At 44.3% G+C, this 11,851-nt stretch overlaps 2 protein-coding genes across 6 annotated transcripts in view; one reads left to right on the top strand and one right to left on the bottom strand.

Annotated features, from left to right (window-relative positions):
- The window catches only part of RPL35A (ribosomal protein L35a), a 290,620-nt gene that overhangs the window by 164,005 nt on the left and 114,764 nt on the right, over window positions 1-11,851 (bottom strand). The window lies entirely within an intron of this gene.
- The window catches only part of RUBCN (rubicon autophagy regulator), an 87,152-nt gene continuing 81,405 nt past the window's right edge, over window positions 6,105-11,851 (top strand). For all 4 annotated transcript variants that reach the window (XM_054982064.1, XM_054982063.1, XM_054982062.1 and 1 more), the window contains exon 1: window positions 6,105-6,214. In XM_054982064.1, coding sequence (XP_054838039.1) covers window positions 6,186-6,214 — 29 coding nt within the window. In that variant the 5' untranslated portion in view covers window positions 6,105-6,185. The remainder of the gene's footprint in view (window positions 6,215-11,851) is intronic.

Genomic DNA, 11,851 nt, shown 5'->3' with positions numbered 1-11,851 from the left:
ATGCGCAAATGAAAGAATGGGCAGGCGACCGCTTCTTCCTCCTCCCCCTGCGCGGTTCTTTATACGCGTGCGCGACAGGTCAACGTGGTTTGCCCGGGGAATGGCTTGTAGAGCTTAAAGGCGTCGCTTTCCCCTTGTTGGAGAGAAACTGCGCTTGGGTCCAAAGCGAAAGACAAAGCAAAATTCGTGTCATGCTCTTTCTAAATTTATTTCTACTGATGTCATTTATAGTCTACCTTTCTCATCGAAACTCAAGGCGGATTATACACTGTGAGATTAGTGTAGTCAGTATCAAGGACATTTCCATAAACAATGCCGTAGGGTAAATAAACACAAGTTTACAAAGACTTAGCATTAGTAAGAATCCAATACAGAGCTGAAGAAATGCTGAAACAGAACGTAAACAATTCTAGGGCTGACAGACAATACCTGGATATTTGGGGGGTGGAGGCTGAGGAAGGATAGGTTTGGGGAGGTACGATACCATAGAGTCCAGGAGAACTGATCTTTATAGTTTAGAGATCAGTTAATGCTAGGAGCTCTCTAGTCCCCACCTGAAGGTTGGCGACCCTAATCACTGGATTTAATTCAAAATCTTAGATGTCATCTGCAAGGCTCTTAAAGGCAGTGGACCCAGACATCAGGAAGATTGCCTTTCCCACTGTTGCTGTGACGGTTCCATTCGTCTGAGCAAAACCTTTTGAAAGTGCCGCCATACAAACAGGTAAAATCAGTAACTGCCTGTCTGCCCTCATTATCTGTGGAGGCTCCTACAATGCGGGACAGTCTGCCAGAGGTTATTAAGAAGCCCCCAATGCACCTATCATTTCATAAAATATGCCAAGCAGAATTATTCAGGAGGCTTTCTTGTAGAAGGAGCATCGCTGTGGTGTAATGGTTTAGCAAAGGTTCAGCTTTTATTAGGGATAAAGTCTTTCCTACACTGATAGTCCTGTTGCCTTAAACAGATTTACATGTGTTATTTTTTTCTCTCCTGTACAATCCCAGCCCAAGTGCATTATTTTACCTTCCTAGGAATCTTTACTGTTACAGTCAAATATCTTGCAATTCACTCACTGATTGACTATAAACAATTGTTGAAATCATGCTTGTAATCAGAATTGGGACCAAAGGAAAAAGGTGCACTATAAATGCAGGATTACAGCTGAGCTTCAAGAAGAAAAAAGTAATGACTACTGAGGAATTACACAATTTTAAAGTCGACCATGAGGAAATTGATATTCAAGATTTTCTATTCCTTGGATCAATCATCAACCAAAAGGGAGACTGCAATGAAGAAATCAGAAGAAGACAGACTTGGGAAGGAACTGTGAGGAAACTAGAAAAGATCCTTAAAGATAAAGATGTTTCTCTAGGGATCAAGATCACGATAATCCAAACTACGGTATTCCTGGATGTGAAAGTTGGAGGATGAAGAAAGCTGACAGAAAGAAACTTGATTCATTTGAAATGTGGTGCTGGAGGAGACGATTAAGTGGGTGCTAGATCACATCAAGCCTAGAAGATTGAGAGAAATATAACCTGTGTGGAAACCTGAACTGAGGATGTTTGTGAAAGAACATTCAGTCAGGGAAAGAGAGGCTAGCTGTGTGCTGCCTGAGCAGGTTTAAGCATTTTTGTGAAACAACATTCAGTCAGGGAAAAAGAGGCAAGCTGTGTGCAGCCTGAGTAACTTTAAACAGTTCTGTGAATAGTATTGTGTCAGAAGGAAGCAGGCAAGCTGTGTGTAACCTGAGTAACTTTAAGCACATCTGTGAGAAATATTGGGTCAGAGAAAGAGGCTAACTGTGTGAAGCCTTAGAAGAGATCTGTGTGAATGAGTTTAAATGAAGTAACTTTAAGAACTGAGAACTACTTTTATGAAACCGATACTCTTCTTGAAAAAAATAAAAGTTTATTTTGTTTTTGTTATATCCCAGAGTAGCTGTCATTGCTATATCCCATTCCTATCCTCAGGGCCACATAGAACCACAAAGGAGCCTAACGCTTAGGCATGTTACTAAAGGGAAAACTGAAATAAAATACCTTGGAATATAATATTCCTGGTGGCAGCAATCTACCCAGAGGGTGTAAGGGAAAGATTAAAGGCAAAATCTACCCTAGAGAAAGTAAGGGTCATAACATGTGGCTATTGTACTTTGATCACATCATGAGAAGATATGGTTGCCAGCCTCCAGGTAGTGGCTGGAGATCTCCCGGAATTACAACTGGTCTCCAGGCCACAGAGATCAGTTCCCCTGGAGAGAAGGGCTACTTTGGAGGGTGGAGTCTGTGGAATTATGCCACGCCAAGGTCCTTTCCCTCCCCAAACCCCTCTTTCTCCAGGTTTCTCCAGGTTTTACTCCCCAGATCTCCACGAATTTCCCAACTTGGAGCTGGCAACCCTATTAGAAGACAAGATTCTCTGGAAAAGTCAATAATGCTAGGAAAAGTGGAAGGCAGCAGGAAAAGAGGTAAACATGCATTAGAACAGGCTGCCGGCATGTTTCATATTACAGCACAACTTTAATCTTTTGTACAGACAGATTCATCATACATCATCATATCTGTCTGTGTGATTAAATTCTACAGTGCAGGTCGGGTACTGAAGACATCATTCCTGCATTATATGGGGGAAAGAATCTTATTGGGGTTGGAGCTCTGGTCAGCATCAAGCCGACACAAAGGCTTTGTTAAATCCCTAGACAAATCTGACAGAATGACGGATGCCCAGATGGCAGGTGCAAAGTCGACCAAACACAGATGGCAGAGGGGTCAGACAGCATTTGGCTTTTATTATCTAGGCCAAGGAGACAGCTGGAGATGCACAAAGAAGACTGAACAAAGGAAGAGATGGGGAGAGATCTTTCCACATCACACCCCTGGTGTCTCCGAATGGTAAAAGTAAATTCATGGGTCGCTGAAGAAACCAAGCACTGAGTGCTTCTCAACTGACAAGGATGTGCATACAGGAAAAAAATAGAAGCATTTGCTGACTTGAGGTTAACGTATAAGTGTGTGTGTGTGTGTGTGTGTGTGTTACGTGCCATCAAGTTGCCTCCGACCTATGATGATGCTATGAATGAAATGTTGGCAGAGTGCAAATAAAGCAGAGAAGTTACGCTGTGCTGATTAAAGAGGCTAAAAGTTTATTTAAGAAATACATAACTGAGAGTGAAGAAGAGAGATAGAGTCCTGACTATCTGACTACATCTTGGAGAAGAGTGATAAGGCAGGAGAGAGAAGAAGCAGGATATTGCCTTAGCCCAATAGGAGACAAGACAAGGAAATGACCCCCAGGAAACAAGAGAGGTGCTGCTCTCACTGTCCTAACTAAGTGATCCTTGCTGCCCCCTGCATAGAAGGCTCTTCTTCCCTTCTTGCTGCTGCAGTACACCAGACATTGCTATTTCCAACATGAAAGACCTCCAAAACGTCCTGTCATTAACAGACTTGCTCAGATCCTGCAAACTGGAGGACGTGGCTTCTTTGATTGAGTTCAGCCATCTCGTTTTGGGTCTTCCTCTTTTCCTGCTGCCTTCCACTTTTCCTAGCATGATTGACTTTTCCAGAGAATCTTGTCTTCTCATGATGTGACCCAAGTACAATTGCTTCAGTTTTGTACATATAAAGGTACGGTGGCTAATACTGGGGTATTTTAATAGGCTCGGTGTGGAAGGTAGATTGGTGATACAATTTAGATAGCAATATAAGATTTGCAGTGGCATGAAGCTCCAGGGATACAACTTAAACGGAAAAAAAGTACACAAGAAAATATTAGTTTCAGGTAGGAAGCAGTGTTGGTCTGCAGTAGAAGAACAAGATTGGAGTCCAGTAGCCCCTTAGAGAGCAGCAAGATTCCCAGAGCTTTCAAAAGTCAATCTCCTTTTGTCAGATACAAGTAGGAATGGAGATTCCTGAGCCCTTAGAAGATGGGAGGGGGGTTGCAAAGAAGGAAGTCAGGATGCAGAGGTACAATGCAAAACGTAATCGGCTTGATTAGAGCAGGAGAGAAATGCTTGGGGGGTGTCAGTTCTAGGGATGGCAGGCCACGGCAGATAGATCCCCAACCCCCTCACAGCAAGCACTCCAATGCATTGGATGAAAAGGTTTTATTTTAGAGATCCATTAAGTTCCCAGGTGTGGGCTGGAGTTGGCATGCCAGCCAGCCTGCCTTGTTGACTCTCTGCATTCCTGATTTCTGGTCACTAGGCATGACATGCCAGGATTCAGGGAGTAGCCTCAATATGTTTCATTTTTATTCTCTCATCCTTCACAGAGCACAATATTCTCACACGCTCTAAGCTCACTCTGTACTTTTCACTGTACCTCGCAGATAAGACACAAAGGCTGATCACGGCATGTTTGCCGGTGGCCTGTGACTGGTTTAGAATATGTAACTTTTACTATAGACATATTTGGTCATTGCTCTTTTCCGGGACTTCCTGAAAAGCTTCTCAATAAAACTCTCGCCTCCATTCTGGAGGGGCAGACTTTGCATCTGGACCTCGGTCTCCTGTCTTCTCTACACACAGGTACCTCCAAAGATGGGTATGTTGGCAGGAATGAGAATACAAGCATATGCACTTTGATATAAGGAGCAGGGTTCACCCTCCCCTTGGGTAGTTAGCAACAAGGTGCGAAAATCCCAAAGTCTCATGAGAAACACAATAGCTTTGTCTGGCCAGAAAAAGGTACAGATTACAGGGAATCCAACTCCCTCTGTCTCTCACGAAAAGTTACAAGACAGCTGCAAGGTCAACAAGCATATTCCAGAGATAACAGACTAAGCATTAGTACTTTCGTTTTCAGGCAGGCCAAGGCTGACATGTATATAATGGTTGCAGTATATGAACATGAGATGAGAGCAGACAGGTACATAGTGTGATCAAATCAATACAGAGAGCAGAGAACATATGAATGGCATGGATGAATGGTAGGCAGACATGACAGGGGGTAAGAAATAGTATATATTTAGCAGAGTAAGTGCTGTTTGCCTTATTCAAATTATTTATTGTAAAACACACAATAAACAAAAAAGCTTATACATTTATATCCTGCTTGTCTCTCCAATGGGCATCCAAAGTGGTTTGTAACATAATTCTCTCCTCCTCCCATTTTTTTTCCTCACAACAAACCCTGTGAGGGAAGTTAGGCTGAGAATATGCGACTGGCCAAAGGCAGCAGCTTGTCTGCTTCTTCTGAATTTGGCCTGAGTAGGGTTGCCAGCCTCCAGGTAGTGGCTGGAGATCTCCCAGAATTACACCTGGTCTCCAGGCCACAGAGATCAGTTCACCAGGAGAAAATGGCTACTTTGGGGGGTGGACACTATGGAATTATGCCATGCCAACATCTTTTCCCTCCCCAAACCCCACTTTCTCCAGGTTTAGATCTCCAGGACTTTTCCCAACTTGGAGCTGGCAACCCCCGGCCTGAGGCAGAACAAGCCACGAATCTGCATGGTTCACCGCCATTTATTGTATTGACTCACACCGTAATCCCCCTTGAGTCTCAGTGAGACAGACTAGAAATAACTCTAAATAGAGAGCCTCGCCACAACCTCTTTTACTCAAAAGTAATTTCCATCAAGTTTATTTATTTACTTGTGTTATTTATAGAGTCCGCCTTTCTCACTGAGACTCGGGGCCGATTACACAATATGATTTAGTACAGTCACTTTCAAGGACACATCAATAAACACTGGGACAGGGTCTAGAAATGCAAATATGCAAAGATTTTTAAACCAGCAGAACTCTAATAGGGTTGAGGTCATGCTGTTGAATGAAAGTCACAATGTGGGGTGGAGGCCTCCAGGCTTCCTCCCAACCGCACCGACCATTTAGACTGTGAGCGGAACGCAAACCCAGGGAAAAAGCCATTTCGCATCTCCGCAAAACCTTCAGAGGGCTGGTGCGACGCATGCTGGGGATTGTAGTCCTTGCTGACCAGGAAGCGCTAGACCCAGCCCCATTGCATGCCGGGAAGCGTAGCCGGTTGGTTGCGCGGCCGAAAGGGGCGGCTCCGACGGGGAGATGCATGCCGGGAGTTGTAGTTCGGCGCGGCTGAGGGCGGAGAGGGCGAAGTGGGTGGGAGGCGTCGCCGTCGTCGCTCCGGCCCTGGCCATGGCTGCGGGAGGAGCGCTTCGAGGGGCCGCCGGTCTCTGACGGCTGCCTCCCCGGCCAGGGATGGAGGTGGGCGAGCAGGAGGAGAGCAGGTGAGGGGCGCTGAGGGGCGGGCTGCGAGGGTTGCCAGCCTCCAGGTGGTGGCTGGAGATCTCCCGGAATTACAGCTGATCTCCAGCCGACAGAGATCGGCTCCCTTGGAGAAAATGGCTGCTTAGGAGGGGGGACTCTTTGGCATCATTCCCCACCGAGGCACCTCCCCAAACCCTGCCTTCTCCAGGCACCAGCCCCAAACCTCCAGGAATTTCCCACCCTGGAGGTGGCAACCGAGTAATTGACTTGCAAAGTGGGAGATTCTGCGGTACCTCAAGACTCTTGGTATCTGATGCTAATTAATATAACGTATATAATTAATATAATATAATGTGTGTGTGTGTTATGTGCTGTCAAGCCGCCTCCAACCTATGGCGACCTTATGAATGAAAGATCTCTAAAACGTCCTATCATTAACAGACTTGCTCTGATAATACAATACTATATTATATTATATTATATTATATTATATTATATTATATTATATTATATTATATTGTTAACTATAATAATGATTATTTTTCCAATATGATTATTGATTATTGCCAATACTATTGCTAGTTAGTAATGGATACTTTCTTTCTTTCTTTCTTTCTTTCTTTCTTTCTTTCTTTCTTTCTTTCTTTCTTTCTTTCTTTCTTTCTTTCTTTCTTTCTTTCTTTCTTTCTTTCTTTCTTTCTTTCTTCACTGAGACCCAAAGTAGGTTACACAGGTGTGAGTCTGTGCAGTCCATTTTCAAAGGCGTTTCAATAAACAATGAATGTCATAGGGTGCATCAATGCAAATTTTTCCAAGGTTTAAAACCGGCAGAAATCCCGACACAGAGTGTCTTGGTGTCAGCAAATAATGAAAGCAACCCAACAGTCACCATTGTTGTTCACCTTAACTAGCCGATCGTCACGCTCCTAATAGGCCATTCTGCTAACTGCCAAGAGTCATGTGTCACCTCTGAGACTGACGCATTTCTCTGGAAGCTTTCCCAAGCCACAGCTCCTGTCACAGGTCACGGGCCTGCTTTGGAAGTGCTGTGAGGTTCGGGGAGATCCTTGCCCGTTTCATTTCAGCCTGCTGCAGGCAATACAGCCAGCTAGTATCTTGAAGGTGGACAATTGTCTAATGGCTTCTGAAAGCTTCTGCCATGGTAAACTGTCTTGTCTTTAAGATGCAGGAAGAGTCTTAATAATAATAACTGAAGTGGCAGGACTGGAGGTGGGTGGAAGAGATGCCTGTTCTTAATGGGCAAGATTCAGGTCTTGGAGACCCATTGGTCTCTTAAGGTACTACTGGACTTGAGTCTTGCTTTTCTACTCTAGGCCAGCATGGCTGCTGACCTGAAACTGGGGTTAACAATAACACCAAAAAGTTTCTTGGATGCTGTGGTGAAGCAGCTGAGGAATAAGGAACTAAAACTAAATCTGGACAAGGCAGAGATGAAAATGGTGGGTTAGGCTGATGTCCTATGGGAAATGTTAGTTTGAGATGGAGGGGTGCTTAATCTGACAGACTCTATGAAGATCAGCAGGATTTTAATCCAGTGGCACCTTAGAGACCAACAGGATTTTCAGGATATGAGATTTCAAGACTTAAAGCTCCCACCTTCGTATACCAAAGGGAGCTTTGACTTTCAAAAGCTCAGATCCTGAAAATCTTGCTGGTCTCTTAAGTTGCCACTGGACTCAAGTCCTGCTGTTCTCCTGCAGACCAACATAGCTATCCACCTGAAACTATCTGCGAAGAGCACGGCAGGTTTATGAGGCTGTCTTGTTAAATCATCAGTTTGGTGTAGTGGTTAAGAGCAGCAGGACTCTAATCTGGAGAGCCAGGTTTGATTCCCCACTCCTCCACTTGAAGCCAGCTGGGTGACCTTGGGCTAGTCACAGCTCCCTGGAGCTCTCTCAGCCCCACCCACCTCACAGGGTGTTTTGTTGTGGGGATAACAATGGCATACTTTGTAAACCGCTCTGAGTGGGCATTAAGTTGTCCTGAAGGGCGGTATATAAATCGAATGTTGTTATTATTGTTGTTGTTGTTTGTGATAAATGCTTTTCCAACTGCATGTAGAGTGGAAATTGCTTTCCTTTCTTAGACCATTTGGTTTGACCATGCTGATCCATACCTCTGTACCACTGAGGCTAGACTACTGCAGTGCGCTCTGTTGAAACCAACTTGGAAACTTTGGAATATGGTTGCTAGTTTGTAGCTCTTACTGTGACCACCTATTATAAAACAACTTCACCGATTAACTCTATGGTTCTGGGCTCAGTTCAAGGTGCTAGTTCTTATCTGTAAAGCCCTTTGTGATCTGAGACTTCCATCCTTCTTTGGTATAGCTTTGCCTTGGTTCCAACACAAGATGATTAGATCAGCTGCAACCCAATCAAATGTATTTTAGCTGGAATAATCTCTCAGAGAATCTTAGGTTGGGTATTTCAGAAGATGCCATAAAACAGTTGTGCAGGTTTTGAGAGACTCAGGATTTTGTCTTGTGGTTAAATTAGGACTGTAAATTAGGACTGTTTAGTTCACGTTTTATTTTCTGTTTATAGTGTGTTAATTTTATTGTGCAGTGACTATTTGAGAAATGCAGTTTGTAACCCACTTTGAGCTTTCACGAATGGAGGGAAAGGTGGGACAGAATTAGTTCAATAAATAGGGAAGTAATGGTGGCAGAAGTTTTCATGAGGCAGAACTTCTGCTACAGCACATTTCAAGGTGGTGTGCTTTCTTGCAACAAAGTAATATTTATTTATTTATGTCATTTATACCCTGCCTTCCTCCCCAATGGAGACCCAAAGCAGCTTACATCAATCTCCTCTCTTCCATTTTTATATTCACAACAACCCTGTGAGGTAGGTTAGGTTGAATGTGTGTGACTGGCTCCGGGTCGCCCAAAGAGCTTCCATGGCAGGGCAGGGAATCAAACCTGGGTCGTGCAGATCCAGCACTCCACACCGCACTGGCTAATATTCTACATTTTTAGAATTTTGTTATTGCCTGGGGGAAAGAGAGGATGAGATTGTTGTGTTAGTAGGATGGCCTTGAGCCCAAAGGGGAAGAATCCAACATTGGGGACAATAAAAACAAACAATCTTCTTTTAAACATTAGTACTCTTGTTTTTTTGTTAGAAAAATATGTAGCATGAAAGTGCACATAGGATTCATCCAGTTTTGTCAGATGAGAGGAGTGTGATGCGATATTTCAAGCTGCATAGGACTCTTCTTCAGGCTGGTTGTTAAAAACATTTTTTTAAAAAAAGGAGAAGAAAAATGTTCATTGGGATCAATTAAGAGCCTTGATGATGTGTGTGGGAAGCATTTCCTCCTTTTAATTGCTTTTAAAGTCTAGCCTTCAAAAGAATTCCATGTAATTTGAACACTTACGCACTTCGCCTGCATGATGAGTCTTGGTTGGTCCTAATAAAGATGACTGTTTTACAGTCTCTTAGTATTTTGTTTCTGATGAAGTATTATGGTGTTCTTAATCATGAGCTTTGTTAGTGGTGGAGGGAATCTGGTGTCTTCAGAGAGGGCGTGGACAGGTGTCCCTGTTTGGGACAGGTGTATGGAGAAAGGGGTCTGGGCAACATTGTAGAGTGGATCAGGGCAGACATGTTAGACTTAGAGTCTCTGTACATGAGACATCTTACACGGGGGACACTCAAGTGTCCAGAGATGCATTGTTAGCTGGGAAGCGTAGTTTAAAAAGACAGGGCGAGCTGAGATTGCTCCTCAGAGCGTTTGTTAATTTCATCTGCCTCCCTGAAGGCTCAGAGAAGGTGAAATTGACAGATCCTTCAGGAGGGGAAGATGAAATTAACAAACCCTCTGAAGAGTGATTTATGCTTGCTCTTTTTAAACTACCCTAGTGCAGAGAGGTGAAATTGACCAAGCCGTCCAGGAGGCGAAGATGAAATTAACAAACCCTCTGAAGAGTGATCTATGCTTGCTCTTTTTAAACTACCCTAGTGTAGAGAGGTGAAATTGACAGAGCCTTCCAGGAGGCCAAGATGAAATTAACAAACCCTCTGAAGAGTGATCTATGCTTGCTCTTTTTAAACTACCCTAGTGTAGAGAGGTGAAATTGACCGAGCCGTCCAGGAGACGAAGATGGAATTAACAAACCCTCTGAAGAGTGATCTATGCTTGCTCTTTTTAAACTACTCTAGTGTAGCGAGGTGAAATTGACCGAGCCGTCCAGGAGGCGAAGATGGAATTAACAAACCCTCTGAAGAGTGATCTCTGCGGCTTTGTCTTTTTAAACTACCCTTCCCAGCTAACATTGCATCTCCTTACACTTGAGCGTCCCTGTATAAGATGTCTCGTGTAGAGAGACTCTCAGACCTGTAGTATCCGATGAGGAGCTGGAAAGCAGATCATTTGGGTGGCTCTGTGTATAAGAAGATGGGGCTGGGAAGAAAGTGCAATGAGGGTGTTCTGAATTTATGGATGGTTGCAGGTACAAAGGTTGGAAGTGGCACAGTTGCGTACGTGTGACCCGTGTGGATTAGAGGGTGCAACTCTTGGACCTGCTGAGATAGGCACAGCAGATTTTATGGGTTTACAGATGGGGTGGGCAGCCAGAGAAACAGCAGGGTTTGGGGTGTCTCCTGGAGAGGCTGGGGCAACTGCAGTGGGAGAGGTCAGGAAAGCTCCCACTCTCCTGGCTTTCCGCAAATGATGCAAAATTGAATTATTCAAGAGGACTTTTAAACTCAATAGGAGGGCTGTACTGTAAGGCGGTCTCAGAGGGATACATCAGTAGAGGGACAGGAACCATAGACTTTACTACGGTGTGCTACTGTGTGCTGTCTGTTGCTTTGGGTACGATCCTACTGGGTAGTTGTTTGTTATTAGCAGGGCTTTTTTCTGGGGAAAGAGGTGGTGGAACTCAGTGGGTTGCCCTCGGAGAAAATGGTCACATGGCTGGTGGCCCCGCCCCCTGATCTCCAGACAGAGGGGAGTTTAGATTGCCCTCCGTGCCGCTCCAGCGGCGCAGAGGGCGATCTCAACTCCCCTCTGTCTGGAGATCAGGGGGCTTGGCCACCAGCCATGTGACCATTTTCAAGAGGTGCCAGAACTCTGTTCCACCGTGTTCCTACTGAAAAAAAGCCCTGGTTATGAGTGTCCTTGGTCCGTTGATTCATCGGCTCATCTAGTTACCTCCTCCGTGGGGTGCGTTGGCTGGGGTCAAGAAAGTATAGCTGCCATTCAGGGTGATGTTTTATTGAATTGTTTGTATTTATGTTTTTATTGTTGGTTTTAACTACTGTTGTTATCTGCCCTGAGCCCATTTGTGGGGAGGGCGGAATATAAATTAAATCAACCCGTCAGTTAATGTATCCGTCTTAGAACTGTGTGCGCTCCGTTTCAGCATTTCTTCAACTCCGTATTAGATTTCTGCCAGTTTTAAATCTTTGCAAATTTGCATTTATAGACCCTGTTACATTATTTATTGAAATGTCCTTGAAAGTGACTGTCCTGACTCATGCAGGGCAATCTGCCTTGAGTCTTGGCGAGAAAGGCGGACTCTAAATAACACATAAAAATAGCAGTTCTTCGGAAGGCATGGGGCGGGTGGCAGTCTCTTCGTTATTAATTAGAATATTTATCTCTGGCATTTCATCGAGGTCTCAAAG

Source organism: Eublepharis macularius, chromosome 6 (genome assembly GCF_028583425.1).
Source record: "Eublepharis macularius isolate TG4126 chromosome 6, MPM_Emac_v1.0, whole genome shotgun sequence".
NCBI classification, from domain to species: domain Eukaryota; kingdom Metazoa; phylum Chordata; class Lepidosauria; order Squamata; family Eublepharidae; genus Eublepharis; species Eublepharis macularius.
This window is presented reverse-complemented; position numbering and strand designations above follow the sequence as displayed.